Below are 22,872 nucleotides of genomic sequence, written 5' to 3'. Positions count from 1 at the left end.
AGCTGTTTCTTAATAACATCAATTTACTTAGTACATATTTTATTGCTATTTAACATTCATTCTTTTCAATGTCACAGTTTATTTCTTTTTTAGATTCACCTTTTTATTAAAATTATATTCATTAAAAAAAAATTTAAGTAGATGTATAATTTAGTAATACATCTACCCATCTCTCATTGCATTCAATGTTTTTCATTTTAGGACTGCGGTGATGAGGAAATGATCTTCTGCTCCATGAACTGTTCCATGCAGTTTTCAGCAGCACTGGAGGCCAGGCAGAGACAGAACCAGCTTCGTCTCAAAGAGCTGGAGTCAGCTCCCCCTCAGAGCCCAACTCCAATAAAAATGGAGATTTCCACAGGGGGCATGACCCCAAGCAGTGCGACAGTGGCTTCCAATGTTGATGAGATCATAGCAGCCGTTGCTGCTGACACACCCTTGTCACCTGCAGACCCCGAGACACCTGGAGATATGTCTGGCAGTCCGGGCACACCTTCTACCACTCCGACGTCACCCTTCCCATCAGCTAGTCCAGCTGCATTTAAAGCTGCCAAACGCCATCGCAGATCAAGCAGCCAAATTTCAGATTCTGCTTTCCAAAAAGTAACCATTTTTCTTACAATTTTTGTGTATTTTTATTTAGTTATCTAATTTCCTTTTATTTATTTTTTTAATATTTTTTTTTTTCGTGTGTAAAGATCCTATGTATTAAAACATTATTCAAACTTTGCAACAGCCGCTGATTAAAAAATGGCGAGGCTTGAGGTGGAAGAAAGGCAACCAGGATTTGTTGGACAGTATAACAAAACTCCCATCCACTCCAACATATGAACTTGACAAATTCTGGCAGTCTTTAGGGATGATCCATCATCCAAAGCCAGATGTCACTGACTCACGGAAATGTGTGTTCTGCCAAAACCCTGGTGATGGTGAAAGTGATGGACCCAGCAGGTGAGAGATCTTTAACCAGTGCACATTTTCAATGTCACAGTTTATTTCTTTTTTAAATTCACCTTTTTATTAAAATTATATGTATTAAAAAAAAAAAAAAATTTTAAATTTAGGCTTCTCAATATGGATGTAAATAAATGGGTTCATTTGAACTGCGCACTCTGGTCATATGATGTCTATGAAACTTTGAATGGAGCCCTGATGAATGTTGAGTTAGCCTTTCAACGAAGTGGAAACAGCGAATGTGTAGCATGCCGCAAGACTGGAGCTACACTGGCATGTTTTAAGCCTCGCTGTACCAATGCATACCACCTACCATGTGCACGATCAAAGGGATGTATGTTTTATCTGGATAAGGTATGTGATTTTTATTTTCTGTATTTTAAATGTGTTATAATAAAAAAACAAAAATTTATTATGATTTAGTTTTAATTGCCCAAGAATACTTTTTAGAAACTAGTGATTTTTTGTAAGTTTTCAAATAAAATAATGAATTTCCTATTCTATTTAGACCCTGCTCTGCCCCAATCATATTCCAAAATTGGCTATTGGAAATGAAATGAGTAGCTTGGTTGTGTTAAGAAGGGTGTACATAAACAGAGATGAAGACAGACAAGTTGCCAGGTATGATCAAATTATATTATTCTTAAGGATTTTTATTACTTTTTTCTAAAGATATGCCAAAAAACCAATTGGTTTTTAGAACCAAAAACAGATTGATTTATGTTAAGCCAAATACTTCGACCAAGTTAAGGTTGAACTAATTGTTTTTTTTTTTAACTGTACAGCATGTTCCACCAAGAAGATGGCCACTGCAGTCTACGTATCGGTTCTCTCATCCTGCACAGCATTGGTCAGCTCTTACCTCATCAGATACTATGTGGAAAATTCAACACAAAAGATTACATCTACCCAGTATGTGTATTTCTAAACTAATCAAAAACTAAACTACTTCTGTGAAAATATTGGCTTTTACTTAAAGAAAATTGAACACAATTTATTAAAAGCTAACAGGTTTTATTCTATTTTTAAAAGAATAGAGGTATTGTTTTTTTTAACTTCAAATAAAAATTTAGACCATAGTTCTTTTGTCAGAATAATAGATAATTTTAATTTGATATAGTTAAAGCATCATTGTTGAGTCGGTTTTTTCTTAAAGGGCCTTTTTTTTTCAACTGTTAGTACATCTAATCTCACATTTTTTTGCAAATAGGCAACGATTAACATGTTTAAAATGTTTTTTCAAAAATATTTGGCATTTTTGTATCAATACATCTTGTGTCTTAGGTTGGATTTCGTACTAGTCGCTTCTACTGGAGTTATTACTCCCTGTACAGAAGAAGCCGCTACATATGCAGTATTCATGATAATGAAGGGGAGCCTGAGTTCAGGATACAAATTGTAGACAGCAACCACGAGGAGCTCTTGTTTAAAGACACTAGCCCTGCAGGTAAACATGAAAAATGAATTTGTGTATGAAGTGTAAAGTGGAAGTCAGTACCTCAGTTCTTATTCATTACCTGCACATACATCACTGTGTTCTACTGAAAGTAAATAAATACAACATTAAACAATATGACAGCAAAAAAAATATTTTACTGATTATACCTACGTATATAATTTTAAAAACAATTACAATTTTAGCAATCACAAAATTAAAAGTAAGGCTGTTATCAATCGTGTAACTTCTGTCAAAAACACAGGTTTTACACATTGTCATGTGTTTCATCATTTCAATATTTGTTGTTTTTTTACTAGCTGTGTGGATGCACATTCTGCGGCCATTGGAACGAATGAGAAAAGAAGCTGACCTAGTTAAAATGTTCCCGTCTTTTAAAGCAGCAGAGGAGTTGTTCGGATTGACGGATCCAAATGTTGTCAAAGTTTTAGAATCGGTTAGTATTTCTATAATTGACAACGCAATTTTCAACTTTTGCAGTATTCAGTGAAAAATTTAATGTGGAATTATTTTTTTTGTAGCTGCCTGGGACAGATTTATTGCAAAATTACAATTTCAAATATGGCCGCTCCCCGCTGATTGAAATGCCCCCTGCTATAAATCCAACTGGATGTGCTCGTGCAGAACCCAAGCTCAGAACTCATTTTAGAAGGTAATATCTTATGCCAGTTATATTAACTGTAATTGTAAACAGGAGTTAAAGTAATAACTTAGAAATCTTTACTTTATTAGTTGGTAAACAGAGGATTGCTTTTCTTTCAGGCCCCATACTCTGCAGTCAACAAACTCTCGCTCCTTGCCCTCCACTGTGACCGGGGTAACTGGAGATGTCAATTCTCCTTACCTGAAGCAGTTTGTTCACTCAAAGTTTCAGCAGTACAGAAAGTTAAAGACTGACTGGAAGTCCCTTGTCTATCTGGGCAGGTCTCGAATTCAGGTATGTGTTTGATTCTTACATGTACTGGATATCAGCTTGAAAATTAAAACTTAATCTAAAAGCAATTTATTTCTGAGTGGACGGTTTGTTTAACTTTTTATAACTGTTTTAGGGTCTGGGTTTGTATGCTGCCAGAGATTTGGAGAAACATACCATGGTGATTGAATACATTGGAGATCTTATCCGTAATGAAGTTGCCAACAGAAGAGAGAAAGAATATGAATCACAGGTATTTTTTGTGTGATGAATTATTATGGATCTATTTTTTATGTAGGACTAATTTTTGTTTCAATGTTCTTGCTTTACTTTTTTAAAATTCTGCTTAACTTTTCTGCAGTCTTGTTTACCATCCTAGATGTCTGATTACCTTTCAAATGATTTCATTTTGTGATTATTTTTACAGCACCCAGGCATCTACATATTTTGCTATTCTCAAAGCATTGCTTTTAAAATTCTGCTAAAATTTTCATTTTTTGTTTTATGATTTACCTTTCAACTGATAAATGTTGCTATAATTTGAACAGAACAGAGGTGTCTACATATTTTAATATTCTGCTAAAAAATGTCCCCATTTATGTTTTATAATTTTCTATTTACATTTTAAATGAATTTGTTTTGTTATAATTTGAACAGATTTTTAATATTCTGCTAAAAATGTCCACATTTATGTTTTATAATTTTCTGTTTACATTTGAAATGAATTTGTTTTGTTATAATTTTAACAGAACCGAGGTGTCTACATGTTCCGTATTGACAATGATGTGGTGATTGACGCAACCATGGCAGGTGGCCCTGCTCGTTATATAAACCACTCCTGCAATCCCAACTGTGTGGCAGAGGTTGTTGATATTGAAAAAGATAGCAAAATTATCATCATCACTAGTAGGAAAATTGTCAAAGGGGAAGAGGTAATTTTATCTTGTTTTCCTTCTGAAACAAGTTTGTTACTAAGAGAATGAAAACTAAATAAGTAGTAAAGAATAGTACATAGGAAAAAGTTGATGTAAACTTTCAATAAGAAATGCCTTTTTGCTAGAAATCTAATTGAAGGTTATTATCAATATATTTGATAATAATTATTATTTAATTTCAGCTGACATATGACTACAAATTTGACTTTGAGGATGACCAACACAAAATACCTTGTATGTGTGGTGCAACTAATTGCCGAAAATGGATGAACTAAAGACAATACAAATTTTCAGTTTGTACAATAGAATCGCTGAAATTTGGACATCTAATAATTCAACCATAGCCAACTACACGCCAGTACGAAGTATTAATACAGAAAGATTTCTAAAGTGAATTTCAAATTAAAACATGTTAACATGGTTCAAAGCTGGAATAACTCACAAAAAGCTGGGATGACTCACAAATATTCTACCAGAGCTTTAAGACTGTGATCATGACTCTCTGCACATAAAACAAAGAGACGAGGCACTCAGTAACATTGTTAGAGACAAGAGAAACTGTGTGATTGGATTTTGGTGATACATTAAATATCAGGAAGTTGGTGAAACATCACTACACAGCAATCACTCTCAAAGTGACTAACTGTAGATTTATTGTGATAACACATCTTTAGATTGACTTTAGCTGATGAGGCATTCATTCAATGATTCACTTGATTAATTAATTTATTACAAAAATTTAGTAACATTCTGAAAAATCTTAAATTTATTGCAAACCTGTTTAAATTAAATACATTTTTAAGTTTATATTCTCCCAATTGTGCCACATTTAAGAAGTAACAAAAGTTGATCAGTAAAATTTTAAAAAGGCTCGAAGACCAAATACATAGAAATATATTACCTCGTTACAAAATACTTTTCAAACTTTTATAAAATAGTAACTTCAAAAAGTCCTGTTTTTAAAAAGGCTAAGAGTGTACAATATGAAAAGGATAATCATTAACAAATTTTACTAGTTATGCAATATTAGTACATGTTTTGTGTTATTTTATTTTGTAAAAAAAAGCTTAGATGTAAATATAAAACTAACACAAATTAAACTGCATTATTCAAAGGTGATCGCTATAAAAACCTGTACAAAATATATGTTGTTTCTTGTATTGATTTATATATCTCAACTGTTTAAGTTGACAAACCTTTTGTATTCTCAGAATGTCTGTTTCACTTTATATATCAAGGTCTGAGACATGAAAAATTTGACACATACATTTCACACAAACATTCTAGTAAACATAAAACAAAATTCTAGTTCATGATACAGATTTTGTCCTACAATTTATTGTTTTTAAACAGTGACATTGTTCCTTTTTAAATTGCAACAACTCATTTTTTGTAAATAATTTTTGGATAAATACCAAAAGCTTTATATTATATTTTGTAGTTCATGTTTTTTATTGTTTATAAACATTATTTGTTAAAGGGCTGGGAATATGGAATTCATGTGAAATATGGTTGTAAAAAATGTATTGTTTTTGACCGTACATACAATTTGATATTTTTGTTCAATATCATCTAAAACCTATACAACTGTTTTCTTTCATTTCATTATTGATGCAATGTTAACAAATGAATTCAAGTCTTAAATTAAATTATAGTTCCCATGTGTATGTTTTTGTCATTTAAAATAATTTAACACAAATTTAAATTTACTTCAGTTTTTTTTTTTGTGTAAAATAAATTATTCTTTTTAACAACATATGGGTATAAAAATGAAATGTGTACAGTAATTAGTACTTTAAAATTAATTTTTTTTTTAAATACTGTAGAATCTTAATATAATATGATTTATTATTATGAAGCATCTACTGTGAGCGTTTCATCATACCGTGTTAAAAATATATGTTCATTGTTGATCAATGTGAGATCAAATACATTATGACCTTTTTTTCAACAATACTTTGTTGTACAAACTGTAAAAAAATAAACTTTTCCACATATATTTTTACACTGTTAAAATTTATCATTTTTACCATTATAGATATATATACATTTGATCATGTTATTGAAATTAGGTTTTAAGTTGTGTATGTATTTTATTTTCTAAATATTACTCTATGACTTGCAAATATCTAGGCAAATGTAGGAAATGTTTATAGTATTTTTTACAATTGTTGTCAGTTTGCAAATAGTACAGTAATAATGATTAAGTTTTAAAAGCAATAACAAAAACTAATTTTTTGCCAGTTGAGCACTAAAATGCTTTCAGTCTTCTGTACAATTTTAAAAAATCAAGTTTTTTTTTTTTTCAATTGATGATCATTTTCATCACCCTGCACTCTTAAAACTTGCTGATGGTTCACTCGTCATATTTCAAATGTTGTTCTGAAAGCACATGAAAAGTTGTGTTCCCCTTTTTTTTTAAAACTATTCCTGTTCAGATATTTTTAAACATTTCTTACATGAAAATAAATGACTTTAAAAACTGTCTCATGCATCATTGTTTCTAGATCTTATCCCCATTTAAAGTTAGATTTTTTAAAAGTCTGAAGTCAAGTTTGCTTTTGGTTTAAGAATATTTATAAAATTATTATATGAAATGTTGACATACACGTAGGTTTTTTTTTACATGTCTATGTATATGGTAGTGTAAGCTAGTCAGCAGTGTTTGTGATCAGTCAGATCATATTTTGCTGAAATAGTGACAAAGTAAAATAATTATAGTTTCAGATCTTATGAAAATGTTAAAAAGTTGAATCATAATGGCAGCAATTTGTGTATTCTTTCCATAATTTATTTATTATAGTCTCATGTATTTTATTTTCCAATTTTCTTGCTCTCTGTAAATTCTGCATCATAAAACAAATAGCTATTAACTAGTGCATGATTCTGATAACTATATATTCATCATTTGTATTTATATAAATGAAAATATATAAATATTTTTAAAAACTGATACGTAGAAACACATAATAAGCTGCCCTATAAAGTCTCGACCACAACGCCAATAAATCAACTTTTGAAAGTGACCTGTTTGTTCAATCATTGAATATATATAGATCATGACAGGAGTGAAGTCGTTATAAAGTTTTTGCTATAGATCGAAAACAAGATTTCAGCTTTCATTTACTACACGCTACACCAATAACGGAGCTTACACATGGCGTCTCGAGAAGGGGTGAGACAGTACAGTAACGCAGGTTGCCACCCCCTTTCATCAAGGGGTCGGCGTGGTTGGGCCGGTAAAGCTTATGGTTATCAAACCAAATAGTGAGTTCAAACCCCAGGGCTGATAAGGGGACAACAACCCATCTAGGCGAGAAAACTCCAAAATCAAACAATTTCTGCCTTGTAGTTTGCTCCGGGATTAACAAAGGCTATGGGAGCAAATCCAAAAAGAAAAGTCGGGAATCGGAGTCCACTCCCTAAATGGCGCATAACTTGACACGTAATACTTAATTGTGTTGGAGGAAATCCCGTCCAACATTACACTTACAGTTAATTTTATTTTAACTGAATGGGGGGGGGGGGGGAAGCCTCCTTTTATATTCAAATTAGCTACTATGTATTAGTGTCACCTTTTCGATGGATGTCACCCGCTGTTGACCGCCCCGCCTCTTCCGTGTTTCGCCACTAGGCCCACACTCTTCATTCGCCAGGGTGTAGTACTAAATAACTTTTAAATAATATATCGTCTGTGCTGTACTTTATTTCAGGCCCTTCCGCTAATGAAAGTAGGGCTGTCCTACTGGAAAATCTATATATATAGTGGCGTCACTAGCTTGTTGACTGACTTTTTTGTTATTGAATAGTCCGCAACCCACTCACTAAAATAATTTTGGAGGCGCCCCCCCCCCCCCCCCATCAGGGTGCGATTGAGTGCCTAGTTCCTCAGCGGCTACCTTAGCACATGGGATCTGTTGATTGAATGTCCTGTACAGTGGGTAAGAGGTACTACTAGATTCAACTGTCGAACGATACGAAGCATATGTCGCCTACATTCGTTTTGAAGAGTGTCATGCACTATGGATACGGTGGGCTTCTATAACAGTTTGACTACATCTAACCAGACGCGGTCCCAAGCGCCCTGATGGTAGAATGACCTGGATCGCCAAGGGCTCTAACTTTCATTTTTTTTTAAAACCTACAATAGGGACACAGTGGGCCACTACATGCAATAACTAAACCGAACCCGTGGGGACACCCGTCACCCCACGTCTGGGCGGTAGTATGGACAAACTCGCGCCCTAACAACTGTGATCCGAGAAAGAAAAACATGTAAAGCCGACTTTGTTTACATTCAAGTGTTAAATAAAACAAAAACTGAAATAAAGTAAGTTTTAGAAAACAAAGTCACACGTCTAAAAATACACGATTAGTAACGTATTGCTAAAACCTTTATACTTTATACAATGTTGTTTCATTCTATGCGTAATACTACGCTAATATATATATATATATATATATATATATATATATATATATATATATATATATATATATATATATATATATATATATATAAAGCAATGTATGTGTGTGTGTTTGTTTGTCTGTCCTTTATGCATTACTACACCTCTCATCACATCGCCGTGAAACTTTGGGAAGTTGTTGAGAATATTCCTGGGGAGGTTTCTGCGGAAAAAAAATTTTCAAATTCGCAGGGGTGGCGCCCCGGCAGGGCGCGATTTGTTTTTCCTCTATATACGGTATATAAAAATAAAAGTCTATTTTGATTTCACACTGTTCATCCGATAGGCATGAAACTTTGGGGAGTTCGTTATAACCCTCTAGGAAAGGGTTATGTAAAAAAATAATTTTTTAATTTCGCAAGGGCGGCGCCACGGGAGGGTGCGATTTTTCTCTATATACGGTATATAAAAATAATAAAAGTGAATTGCAGTGACACCGTTCATCCGATAGGCATGAAACTTTAGGGGTGTTGATTAGGACACTCTGAGGAAGGGTTCTGTAAAAAAAAAAAATCATATTTAATTTCGCAAGGGCGGCGCCACAGGAGGGTGCGATTTTTCTCTCTAATACGTATATAAAAAAATAATAGTGAATTGCGGTGACACCGTTCACACGATCGCCATGAAACTTTTGGAACATGTAGAGAATATAACTGGGGAGATTTCTGCGCTAAAAACATTTTCAAATTTGCAGGGGTGGCGCCCCGGCAGGGCGCGATTTGTTTTTTCTCTTTATGCGGTATATAAAAATAATAAAAGTGAATTGAGGTGACACTGTTCACACGATCGCCATGAAACTTTGGGGAGTTCATTATAAAACTCTAGGAAAGGGTTCTGTAAAAATCATTTTTAATTTTGCAAGGGCGGCGCCACGGCAGGGTGCGATTTTTCTCTATATACGGTATATAAAAATAAGAGTCGATTTTGGTGTGACACCGTTATCCGATAGCCATGAGACTTTGAGGGAGATGATTAGAACAATTCAGGGAAGGGTTCTGTAAAAAAACCTTTATTAATTTCGCAAGGGCGGCGCCACGGGCGGCTGCGATTTTTCTCTGTATACGGTATATAAAAATAATAGAAGTGAATTGCAGTGACACCGTTTATCCGATAGGCATGAGACTTTGGGGAGTTCATTATAAAACTCTAGGGAAGGGTTCTGTAAACAATCATTTTTAATTTCGCAAGGACGGCGCCACGGGAGGGTGCGATTTTTCTCTATATACGGTTTATAAAAATAAGTCGATTTTGGTGTGACACCGTTATCCGATAGCCATGAGACTTTGGGGGAGTTGATTAGAACAATTCAGGGAAGGGTTCTGTAAAAAAACCTTTATTAATTTCGCAAGGGCGGCGCCACGGGCGGCTGCGATTTTTCTCTGTATACGGTTTATAAAATTTCGTTTTCACACCGTTCATCCGTGTACCATGAAACTTTGGGGAGATGATTAGATCACTCAATGGTAGGGTTCTGCAAAAAATATTGTTTTATATTGCAAGGGCGGCGCACCACCGGGGGGGGGGGGGGTGAGCGATTTTTTTTCTCTATACACGGTATATAAAAAATAAAACTCGGATGCGGTTCATCCGAGTGCCTTGAAACTTTAGGGAGTAGAAGATCTAGATGAGAATACTCCCGAGAATATTTCTGCGAAAAAAAACAACTAAAGTTTCTTACGGGCGGCTCCATATAGGGTACAACTTTCGTCAATACACGGTTTGGCGCCGAGTTTTAGAGCGACTAAGTTGGCACTTGACATCCGTTAATCGAGCGTCCTGCATAGCGAGTAAGGGGTACTACTATATTCAGCGGTAAAACTACAACAGGCTTCTAAAAATAACTTTGTAACGCGAGGAAACCCTGTACAGTTTCGTCACCTTGCGAAAGATGAAAAAATAACGGTTTGAATATGAGGAACCTACTGTAGAGTTTCGTCACTTTGCGAATGATGCAATAAGCATTTATTATTAGACGATCCAGGCCGAAATTGAGACCGAGCATCTAATAATAGACCATTAGTAACGCTAGCATATTGCATCAGACAAACTGATGTTGAAAACACGTCAAATAATTTTTGTATGTGTTAAAGAAAAAAATCCTGTTCATTTGTGTCACTTTAGCGAATGACGAAATCTGCATCATTGTTTACAGGATGCTATTTGGCACGCTGGGTTATCCTATGAGCACGATGGCGCCTGTTAGTTTTAAGGAGCCAGGGGCCTTACGCTGCGCCTCTGCGGTAGTGTAATCGGGGGGTGGGGGGGGGGGGCTCCTGAGAGCGCCCCTCTACGTCCCTGACATATGGGTGGTCACCGAAGTGTGTTCTACCTAATTATTTCGGTGAGTGATTAATATACACTCAAGGTTTTCATGCGGTAGTGTAGGAAAACCCGTGTCCCGATAATTATTATCCAAGCGCAGGCATTGTTAACATTTAAATAACACAGTTTTAGAAAACAAGGTGACGCGTGTAAGAACATATGATTGGTAATGCATTGGTGATATCCTTCTAATATATTTCGTCAGACTTTATTCTATCCCCGCGGCAACGCGCGGGGGACGGGTACGCTAGTATATATATATATATATATATATATATATATATATATATATATATATATATATATATATATATATATATATATATATATATATATATATATATATATATATATATATATATATATATATATATATATATATATATATATATATATATATATACATAGTGGCGTAGCGAGGGGGGGGGGGTGCGGAACGCACCGGGTGACACCATTTAGGGGGTTGACACCAAGGCAAAAAATAACAAAATATATAGAGAGAAACTTGAGGGGGTGCAAATCAAAAACTTGAAAGTTTGTTCCCGGGAAGGGTCGATACGCCTCTGGGGGGGGGGGGTGACACAATTAAGTGCCGCACCGGGTGACACCCGACCTCGCTACGCAACTGTATATATATATATATATATATATATATATATATATATATATATATATATATATATAGGCCTATATATGTATATGTATATATATATATATATATATATATATATATATATATATATATATATATATATATATATATATATATATATATATATATATATAGACTATGGGGTTATCCATAAACGTCACGCTTTTTTTGACGATTTTTACCTCCCCCCCTCCACTCCGTCACATGTCATCACAAAAAGCCAGACCCCCCTCCCTTAAAATGACGTCACACGGTACCTCAGCCTACAACCCCCCTCAAAATTGCAGTTGAATTTTTTTAAAAACATCAATATTTTTCTAAAACTTGTCGGAACTCTGTCAAAATATAGTATTTTAATCAATTCCTATTATACTTTATTATTAAAACAGTTTTCTAAAACGCGAAATAATGTCTAAAATTCGTTCTTTAACAATGCTTTTTTTATAATGCAAAAGTGTGACGTCGCACCATCTGAACCCCCACCCCTTCCCCCTCATCACACACCGTCACTAAATTACGGACCCTCCCCCATACGAGTGTGACGTCATTTATGGACGACATACACACACACATAATACAATATATCCCCCCAAACTCGGATTTGAAGATCAACTTCAGTTAAGCAACTTCATAATTACGATTTATTGTTTTCAGATTATTATTTATGAAATAAACATTTAATCAACCAGACTTATTTAATTTCAAAATCGCCTCGATTAATTCGTAAAAGAAGAAAAAAATTTTAGGAAGCCGTTTATTTAGAATTTCGGAATGAAAGTAGCAGCTTGTTTGATTCTACGTTTTGTTTTGCCTACCTCATATGCTTACAATTTGATTTCATTTTACTGATCTATGATTGGACAGAATGAGCCAAAGCGGGGAATTTCATTGGATCAAATGTTTATGCTACCTTCAAAAAGAAAATATGCTTTTGCAGAATGGTTTTTTGATGTTTTTTAAATAATTTATCTATTCATTTGTTAATTAATTTTATTATAAAGATGCCACGTAAACGGACAACACGTCTAAAACCAACATCAAAACCAGCTAAAGGAGCTGTAATAGCAAAAGACTTCTCTGAGAATGAAAAAGAAGAACAGCTTGCTATCTTTCTCAGGGATTACGACTTGAAAGGTGACCAAATTGAAAATATTCTGAGGCTGAGGTCTATCACTCTGATTCTAGAGGTCTAGAAGATCTAGGTCTAGCTAGGGCCTAGGCTTAATGTACACAGTCGATGGTTTATTATATATTTAAAAAGTCTAAATTTTAGGCCTATGTTCAGTATCATTCAATGTTGCATGTGGTTTAAAAAAAGTTTTTCTGAGTTGGAGGTTTCTGTCTGACTTGACAATTGTTTTTCTGTAGGCCTAACTACTAACTAGATTCTAGATCTATTAACTAACTGATGACTAATACTCTAAACAAATTGAAAAATAAACAAGTTGGTGATACCACCTTTCACATATAATAGATTTACATCCCATAACTAATTTTTTCCTTCCATGAATCTCTCTTTGAGTCTTTTGCTACTTCATCGGTACTGCTGTAAAATTCTAGATCTATATTTATGTTCCTAATCTTAATAACTTTTTTAACAATTAGATCTAGTATATAGATCTAGTTGTAGAAATCTACATGAGTAACTGATTACAAAGTGTAATGTACATTTTTATTTAAGCAAGACCATGATTAGTCAGAAGTAGTTCAATCAATCAATGGCACTTTAGGCGAATTTTGGGATCTAGGCCTATAAAACTTTTGCAACACTACTTTCTACCGTTTTATAACTTCAAAATTATGAATTAGGATTTTTGCAATTTGTATTTTATCAACATTGCTATGACTAGCATTAGTAATATGCAAAGAGTCAAGTGTAAAAATTAAAAAAAATTCTACAAGACCAAGATATTCAAACATTTAGCATTTTATTCGGTTGTCCAAAGCCTGCCTTAACACTTATCTGGATGAATATAAACTAGACTACTAAATAGGGTACCAACCCAAATTTGTGTAGTAGCTGCTGCTATTTTTCTTAGAGTGAATAATCTAATTCAAAGCAGGTAGTATAAGCAGGATACCCTAATTACAATATTAACATTTTCTTTTTGTTTTTCAGTGAAAACAGTTATTAAAGATATTGAAAAGAAAAAGCGAGCTATGTTGACTTTTATACAAACAAGATTTGAAGAAGTTATTTCAGAAATGCCTTCAGTAAGTGCTTCTTTGACATCAGCTATTCTCAAATTTGTTAGTTTTAGTTACCAAGACAATTAATGTACGCAGTAGGTTGCTATCTAGATGCTAGTGTGTAATTAAATACAAATTGTATGGTACATAGTACATGCTTACCTCACCTAGCACACTGCCACAACAGTTAGTTAATACTTGTCTTCGGTTCCCCACAACTCACCTGAATACACATTTCACTTTGTTTAACCCTTTTTGGTTTCTTACTAAACAGGAAATTAAAAATTTAACGCTGAAAGAATTTTCCGGTAAGTTTTTTTTTTCAATTAAAAAAACAGATTTATTCAATTAGGCCTACTTTGTTTTAATCTAGCAGCTGATTATTTTAAAATTTAGTTCATAGTTTTTGTCTTTGTTCATTTTCAGAGGCTGGTGGCACATATGATTCAGTATTGGCGCATTGTAAGAAACAAAAGAGGCTTGCCCAGTTAGATAATGAGTTATGGTAAGTTTTTTAATTTTTTAAAATTTTTACTTGTGTCACTGTGTATAGTAAAAAGTAGTAAAAAATCACTTTAAAAGTCCAAGGTTTTAATAAATTTTTTCCTTTATGTAAACAAGGAAACCTGTCAAGGGTAATGCTGAATATCTTGAATGCATTGATGAAGAAGGTGCAGAGCCAACTAAGCAATCTGATCTGGCAAAAAAAACTCCCTCATCCAAACCAAAGGTGACAGCTAATGCTTCAAACTGTTAGCATTTTAAAACTATAAAGTGTTTGTTTTTAAATATATATTGCTAATACTTGTTATCTGTTGTATAACAAACCAATAAAGGTAACTCATGTATTTTTTTATATAAAAATTTTATGAGTGTTTATTTTTTTTCTTTGAATTTTAATAACTTATATATATAAATGATGTTTGTTATGTTATGATACCAGTTATAAAATGACACAAGAATGATTTTTTTTGTCAACAGCGTCAGGGAAAAAATTCAGCAATGCCCCCTCCTACTAAAAAAAATACAGTTTTAAGGTATTTTCACATTATGTTATCATTTACCTTCAAAACTAACCTACAAGTTTAATTATTTGACATTCAATTTGTCTATTTGACTATCAACCTCTTTGTATAGTATAAATGCTGAATATATTTATCCATATTACATGTTAATGTATTTCAGACAAGTAACTCCTTCAACTCGAATGAGAACTAGATATGGCCAAACACCTTTAATAACACCCAAGTTTGACCCAAAGTAAGGGAAGCTTTCTCTAGTATTACATTTTTTTGTCTCAGTTTTCAGTTTAATTCCCAAATTTTTTTTCCAAAGCAGTATTGATTTATTGGCCTAAAATTTCAATTTCTTGTCTACAGTCTTCCCCTTACACCTGAAAATATTCGAGATGTCAAACCTGGAGAGAGGCTGATGTCTTTAGCAGGAAGTCCTGTCCAGGTGGAAAAAGTAGTAAGTTGCCATTTTCTGATCTTCTCATGGACCAGTTTGTTTCTTGTGGGTGATACAGTATTGTGTCACTCTTTAAAACATGGACCAGTTTGTTTCTTGTGGGTGGTACAGCTCTGTATTTCTGTTTAAAAGGTTGTTTATGTGTTCATCCTCTACACTACAAGACTTAAAAGCCATCCCAATAGTCTGTATTGTCAATCATTGAAACTTGTCCTTTTTGCTCATTCCCTTTACTTGGGAATTGTGTTAATATAATAGATACCAAGCAGATTTTCTTTTGATTTTACCTAAATTGTAAATTTTACTGCTGGTTTATCAGTTACCTCAGGTCTGTAATTAGTGTAAGATAATTATTAATATAAAATACATATAACATATGTATGATATATAACATACATATTTGTTGTTTAAATTCACATATATCAATATTTGTTACTGGTTTATATTCACATACATCAATTAATTTTACTGTTTTATATTCACATACATGATATAGTGTTAACCACTATTCACCAACATAAACATGCAAATTATGTTTAGAATTTTTTTAACACTACAACTGGATTTAGTTGAGTTGCTGTATTTTTGTTATTAACATGAAACTACAGTAGTTTATATATGACAATATACAAAAGCAAATGAATATTTTTTTCTCGTAGAATAAAAAAGTGATTGATGTGGTGGACAAGAAAGAAATAGCCAGTGGGTGGATGGACATCGCAGGCGTAGAGCTGTCTCCAAGCACGGTCGGCAAAATGCTGCAGTTTGTTTCAAACGCTATCAAAGAGACATCGTGAAGGTGAAGTTTAGTGGGGTAACTGTTGGCTCTTTGGTTTTAGAAACTGAACCATGTACAAATTTGTATGAATGAATAGTTTGCTTTTATACTAAGATTTGTAGGCGCGATGTGTATGATAAATTAAGTGTATAATATGGGATAATTATTTGTACATATTTGTTAAAAGATACATGATCAGCCAATTTGTTTATAATATGCTGACTGTGTAAGTGTACACAGCTCTGTTCAATTCTATTTATCTCTCATTTCACATTACAACGCATCTTTGTTGTCACATGATCAATTAATTTTAATATTAAATTAGCGTGCAATTTTCTTGTAACCACGGCTACTAATTTTGAAATATTTGTGGGTCAGGTTCCCTGAAGCTTTTAATTTTTAAATTTAAAGTTTAACAGAAATAAGAAAAACCAGGACAGCAGTAGCTGTTTACTTTTATTATGTTGTATTCACCATTTAAATTTGTAGGTAAAAATATATCACTATGTTGTGTTTGTTCAGACTGGCTAGACTTTGTTTGCTGTTTTAAATTCCTAATGGGCTGTTGCCATTAACACCTGCCATTATTTATTACCTTGTCTACTACAGTCACCTCCCCTGCCATTTTTGACCCACCTTACGTTGTACCATACATTCTGGCCAAATGCCCAGCCTCCCCCTGCCCCCACCCATTCATGTAATATTTACCATCTTCACCCAACCGTTTAATGGAACTATTGTAGATACTACCCTTGTGTTCTATTTCTCTCATCCTAATAATATCTGTAGTTTCTATTCTCATATTGTTCACACTGGCTTTATCAGCAGTACTGCAAGCATGAATATTTGGTGGTTTTTATTTTTTGATATTCCAAATTGTTTTTTTACACAAATTTGGTCTCATTTGCAGTACTGCAAAAATATATCAATGGTCTTGTTATTTTTTTTTTTTTGAGAATCATTTTGTTTACATGAAAATTAGTTAACTATTTTAAATGATTTTGTCAACATGTGTATAAAGAATAATTAATTTTAAATTTGCTTGTATGTTTAAGTAACATATTTAAATATTACTGTAAAGCAAATAGCAATAAATATATCATTTAAAAAACCTTCGGAGATGTTGCTATTACTTTTTAAAATTTATAGTTCGTTATCTTTTGGATAAGAAAATATTGTGAATTTTTTGTAACTCCAATTCTTTTTGTAAAACAAAAAGTCATAGCTATCATTTTTTTTAAAGAATGTGGAAATATGATTTATTTTTTTCCCAGGCAAACTCAATTTTCTTAAATATATTGCATCACATTAAAATTAAGCTTCTTAAGACATTTCAAACAAAAGCAAAGAAAATTAAATCGCAATGCTTACTCAGTTACTGCAAACAATTTTATTGCATTACTTTTTTTTTTTTTAAGTATGTGGCTAGACAAAGGATGATTTTTTACTTTAAAATGACTAAAATTTAATTTACCGTTGTTTTTTTTCTGATTTAAAAAAAATGTGATGACTTCTGCAGTAATGCTAATGCAAATTAGAAATCAAAAACAATTTAACAAAAATTTAGACTTTGAACTGGCCAAGAACTGAAATGACTGCGGCACTTAACTGTTGTGTATCTGCATCCAATGTGTAAGGCATCTGGTGTGTAACAAAGAAATGGCCTCAAAATTAATTCTGTTTAGAGCAACTTTGCTTTTGTAATGCTTTAGATAAGTCCTGCACTGTACTAAATCCAGTGACTTTACTAGGATGGGTATTACTACTTAGTATATTCTTAGATTGTCACCCCCCCCCCCTTTCGCACCCAATAATGAGTATATGTGTGTGTATGTATATATATATATATATATATATATATATATCATACTAGAGAGAGTATAAGCTGCAGAAACGTTCTCATTTCCAAGTGTTCTTCTCTCTTTCCACACCCCCCCCCCCCCCCCCCCCCCGCCCCTTGTAAATTGGAAAAATATACAATTTAAAAAACGGGGATTACTCAATATTTTGTACCCTAGTTTTGGTTAACTTGTACATAAATATCCTTGATTGAATAAAACAAGCGCTCATAATTTTTTTCTTTCAATTTTTATATTTATAAATTGGCGGATTCTAATTTATTTATGTATTGTTCTTACAATATTAGAATATTACAAAGTGCATATTGTACAGGCTTATAATATAAAGTTATAACGTGCATTGCCTTTATTCTAATTTTTTTTGAAGTGTAAGAAAGATTAATTACGTAGACAATCCTTAGGCCACCGTTCGTTGGTGCGTTGTTTGGTCTGTTTCCCAGGAAAACTGCGCAAATGGAAAACTGCGCAAATACAAACTAATTATATTAATACATTTTTAAATTTTGTCATATTTCGTGGAAAAGTTTGATTCTGCTGCACTATACATTGGGTTATTCTTTGTTCATGTTTTCCGTTGCGCGTCTTTCCGGTCAACTTTCGGCCTTTGTAAGGATAGAAAGGCTGTTCCTTTGATTAGCACATTGGAATCTCTGTTGAAGGTAATGTGGTACACGGACACCCAACTTTGATGGAGTAGTTTCACATAACAGTGATGCGATTACGCACATTATAATCGGGGTTCTTTTCAGTTCAGATATATTTCTATGAGAGGGGGGCAGTGGGTCGAAGACTATGAATGACATTTGAAACTACGGGGGGGGGGGGGGGGGAATTATATATTTTTCATTTAAATTCAATATTCTTTTAATCTCATGCAGGGTAGCGGTGGATGTGTTGGGGGGGGGACGTTATGCATATATGTTAAAAATAAACAAATGCTAGATCAGGATTTAATGTTTAATGATTACGTATCAACGTATAATAATAAACCTATTAGGGTTGCCAGGTGTCCAGTTTTGAACTGGACAGTCCAGTATTTGAGCAGACTGTCCAGGATAAAATAAATATAAATACTGGACAAGTATATGAATAATACTCTGTTACCCCCCTTCTTCTGCTTTGCGGCATACCTGAGAAGGGAAGGATGGAAAGGTGTCCAGTATTTTCGGAAAAGGTATCTGGCAACCCTAAAGACTATTATAACACGTAATTTTGATAACGTGCTGTCGATCCCAATCTTTGGGAGCAGAAGTCGGAGAGTCGTCTGCTACGCCTCGACGGCGATCCAGTGTGCAGTGGCCGAGTTGTAAACGGTGTCTGCCCACGTTTCACACACGACCTGCATCCCAGTCGTGGTGACTGACCTCGCACTGACCCCAAACCTAAATCCCTTCTTGTTAGACATATCAATACTTGTCAAAGAAACTGAGACAACCGGAGGACGATTGAAAGGTTTGGCAAACGTAACGTTCTTGAGCATACGTAGTCGGCCTTCGGTGAGTTGGAAGTTCTCTACTTTACCACAGTAGTAATCTCCCTGCTCAGCATGGGGCGGGGCCTGGATATTCTGTACGCTCTGCGTTGCGTTCAGTTCAGCTTGCAGCTCCATGATTTTGTTAGACAATGCCACGTGATTTGCCGCGAGATTCTCCTCTAAATTGTGGACTAGCTCCGTCAACTTTTTCACATCATTCGTACGCGATTCTGCAATAAGAAAAACAAGTTAATAAAAAGTCTAGTGACAATTTAAGCGCAATTTCCCCATAGATCTATATCTATATATTGCTATATAGTACTGTAGTGTATTATGTATTATGTAATTTTTAAAAAAATTTTTGTGACCGAACGAAAGGATATTTTTGAAAACTTTCTTCGGCAACGTTGTTCTAAATTATGGCAGGAATCGATTGGTAAATGTTTCAAGTCGCTAATTGGTCTGGTTGCCGAGATATGGGCCAAAAACTGCATTTTTTCGAGGTTTTTTGGCTTTTCCGGGAAATCCAGGAAGGAATTCCGGGATTTTCTTTGGCCCACAATCATCCTCGAAACTTGCTTAACATATTTGCTTTTGGAACTAGTCCTCGATATTGCTTCGTTGAGGAGGAGATACGACTTAAAGCTGCGGACACACATCCATCCATCCATCCAGAAATAACGAATTAATAATCGCAATTGCCAGTATGGAAATTGCGCTAAAAATATTATTAGTAAAATTTAAAATATATGGAATTTCGTTTAATTATTTTGTAAAATCTTATTATGTAGGAATAGATACGAGCGTGTTGTTACTAATTGGAAATTATTTGACAAATTAGATTTTAAATAGTGGCGAGATTTTAATTTACTAACCTTAAAGATATAACGTTTATTTGTTTCAGAGGCGTAGCGACCCTTCCCGGGGACAAACGTTCAATTTGGCGCCCCCCCTCAGGAGCAAATTTTTAATTTGCACCCCCCCCCCCCTCAAACTTTCGATTTGCATCTCCCCCCTCAAACTTTCGATTTGCACACCCCCCCCCCCCCCCTTCAAACTAATGCAAAAATGCAACCAAAATAACATTTTAATTTGTTTTTACAACCCATTTTTGCGCCCCCTAAGGTCTGCGCCCGGGGACATATGCCCCTCCCCCCATCGCTACGCCTATGATTTGTTATAGTAGGTAGGCCCTATTGATACGGCCTTCTCCGCCCCTTTTCACGGCGATCTCCGTAATTCGAAAAAGTGTTGTTTGTGACAGTGTATTGTTATAAATTAGCCGTTGGTACTTATTCGTTTTTTATTTTAAAAAAATTATTTCTTTACAAAGAAAAAAAAAGATTCTGTACGGTCTCCTGTATGATTAAAACACAAGTTAGCGTTCGGAGTGTCTCGATAAAAGTTGTTTAAGTATTTCTTCTTTTTCGTTATCTATATATATATATATATATAATTCTCTTCTGGGAGACGCTAGAAAACAAGCTGTAAGCGCGCTCCCTACCACCCCACCCCTACATGGTCTGGTGAGCTGTGGTTCACGCTATGTTTACATTCGTGGAGCCGGGTTTAGTGACGGCTATTTGGGGCAGATAATTTAGTTTGAAATGATTTTAAACTTAGAGGAGGTAACTAAGAGGAGGCTGCTTTCAAGGGGGGGGGGGTGTTGGGGGAAAAGGGGGGGGGGGGTAGTGTTTTAAAGCAAATATTTTCAGTGGCAGCATCGGTACTGTCGAATTCACAAATTATGAATTACTGAAAAGTAGAAAAAAAAAACAATTAAATAGCGGCATATGATACGCCGCGGGTCGGCTCGTTTGTTATAATATTGGATGGGATTTCCAACAACACAATTAAATATTACGTGGCAACGTTATGCGATATTTGGTGTTCACTTTGCTTTTTACTTTCTCGTATATGAAGCATAGAGGAAGTATTCTACACCTCCCTGGGTCGGAAAAGCTTAGTTTTGCAATTTTGTCCGTGTGTGTGTGTGTTTTATTGCGAAGGGTTGCTAGCCCTACGCCCAACCCTCTTTCTTCATCCGCGGTTTGGATGTCCCCGAAGGCTTATCTATGGCGATCTAGGCGATAGTCGTGGATTTACTATCTACTGTACTACATCACGGGTTCCCAACCTGGAGGTCGCGAAGGTCTTTCTGGGGGGTCGCCAGCTGGTATACTAAACCTTAGTAATTTGAAACAAAACATAGATATTTAGAAGAATTTTTGAAATTCGGCTTCATTAACATCACTGGAAATGTAATAGAGAAGAAACAAAGCGCACTCTACAAAGTTGTTCTCAGTCACGAATCTATGAAATCTTCAAAACTAAAACGTCATTTGAGACGAGTCATTCGGAACACACCAAAAATATATGGAGTTCTTTCGTCGGTAAGAAGCTAGTTGCAAACGCCAGAAACTTGATCGAACAGGAAGTTTTCACCAGCATTAGTGCAAGCATCAGATGAAGTCGCGATAGAAAATGCCAAGCAAAATAAAATTTAAAAAAAAAACAATAGGAGAAAATCTCATCAAACGCTGCATGTACGTAAATGTTAAATAACACATTTTTATTGAAATTAAGCTTTCACCATTGTTTGCTTTTCAAGTTGATAAATCAACAGACGTGAGTTCGTGTTCGCAGTTGTTGGTCTATGTCTATATTCATGCGAATGATAGCAAAGAAGAGTTGCTCTTTTGTGAAGATATCATGGAGAAAATAAATACCTATTTTGAAACTGAATGATTAAAATGGGTTAGAACGACTGTGGGGGTTTGTACGGATGGTGCGCCATCTATGTTTAGCTCAAAAAGACATATCTTCGGTACTACAGTAAGTTAACTAACATTACATTAAAGACATATCTTCAGTGCTACAGTAAGTTAACATTACATTAAAGACATATCTTCAGTACTACAGTAAGCTAACATTACATTAAAGACATATCTTCGGTACTACAGTAAGTTAACTAACATTACATTAAAAGACATATCTTCAGTACTACATTAAGTTAACATTAAAGACATATCTTCAGTATTACAGTAAGGTAACATTACATTAAAGACATATTTTCAGTACTACTTCAGGGAAAATGAACGAATATTATAACTTTCCATGATAATCTCGGGGCATTTTTATCAAACAAATCTTGGAAATATTGTAAATTTGAGAAACTCTGCGGTGTGGTAGATTTATCTGATTACGAGATAATTAACATTATGAAAGAAGCGATTTCTGGGCATCTTGAATCTCTTGAAAACGAACTGCAACGCTATTTCTCTGAGCTGAAAAAAAAAGAATTTACGCATTACCCATTTACGCATTACCCGTTTTATTCTTCCCTTGATGTTTCCAGAATTCCCGATGAATTACAAGATGAATTCTTTGATTTGTAGAA

At 34.3% G+C, this 22,872-nt stretch overlaps 3 protein-coding genes across 13 annotated transcripts in view; 2 read left to right on the top strand and 1 right to left on the bottom strand.

Moving 5' to 3' along the window:
- The window catches only part of LOC131940153 (histone-lysine N-methyltransferase 2C), a 63,561-nt gene extending 56,288 nt beyond the window's left edge, over positions 1–7,273 (top strand). For all 11 annotated transcript variants that reach the window (XM_059298761.1, XM_059298763.1, XM_059298762.1 and 8 more), the window contains 12 exons: positions 202–603; positions 737–951; positions 1,065–1,308; positions 1,463–1,575; positions 1,740–1,866; positions 2,239–2,401; positions 2,710–2,846; positions 2,932–3,062; positions 3,173–3,347; positions 3,460–3,576; positions 4,073–4,255; positions 4,441–7,273. In XM_059298761.1, coding sequence (XP_059154744.1) covers positions 202–603; positions 737–951; positions 1,065–1,308; positions 1,463–1,575; positions 1,740–1,866; positions 2,239–2,401; positions 2,710–2,846; positions 2,932–3,062; positions 3,173–3,347; positions 3,460–3,576; positions 4,073–4,255; positions 4,441–4,533 — 2,100 coding nt within the window. In that variant the 3' untranslated portion in view covers positions 4,534–7,273. The remainder of the gene's footprint in view (positions 1–201; positions 604–736; positions 952–1,064; positions 1,309–1,462; positions 1,576–1,739; positions 1,867–2,238; positions 2,402–2,709; positions 2,847–2,931; positions 3,063–3,172; positions 3,348–3,459; positions 3,577–4,072; positions 4,256–4,440) is intronic.
- Positions 7,274–12,585: 5,312 nt separating this feature from the next.
- Positions 12,586–17,238, top strand: LOC131940136 (borealin). The gene is made up of 9 exons (XM_059298717.1): positions 12,586–12,835; positions 13,821–13,915; positions 14,166–14,199; positions 14,318–14,396; positions 14,513–14,621; positions 14,873–14,928; positions 15,077–15,151; positions 15,271–15,361; positions 16,021–17,238. Exons 1-9 carry the CDS (start codon positions 12,703–12,705, stop codon positions 16,156–16,158), a joined length of 810 nt encoding a protein of 269 aa, XP_059154700.1. The 5' UTR covers positions 12,586–12,702; the 3' UTR covers positions 16,159–17,238.
- A 1,757-nt stretch (positions 17,239–18,995) lies between these two features.
- Positions 18,996–22,872, bottom strand: part of LOC131940135 (uncharacterized) — a 4,912-nt gene continuing 1,035 nt past the window's right edge. Inside the window, exons 3-4 of the mRNA XM_059298716.1 lie at positions 22,802–22,872; positions 18,996–19,702 (exon numbers count right to left, since the gene is read on the bottom strand). The exon at positions 22,802–22,872 is cut by the window's right edge and continues 22 nt beyond it. Coding sequence (XP_059154699.1) covers positions 19,266–19,702; positions 22,802–22,872 — 508 coding nt within the window. The 3' untranslated portion in view covers positions 18,996–19,265. The remainder of the gene's footprint in view (positions 19,703–22,801) is intronic.

The sequence above is a fragment of the Physella acuta genome, unplaced genomic scaffold (assembly GCF_028476545.2).
Source record: "Physella acuta isolate Inbredline_101_S28 unplaced genomic scaffold, ASM2847654v3 ptg000309l, whole genome shotgun sequence".
NCBI classification, from domain to species: domain Eukaryota; kingdom Metazoa; phylum Mollusca; class Gastropoda; family Physidae; genus Physella; species Physella acuta.
The sequence above is the reverse complement of the archived record's forward strand: the minus strand, read 5'-3'. Positions and strand labels throughout refer to the sequence as shown.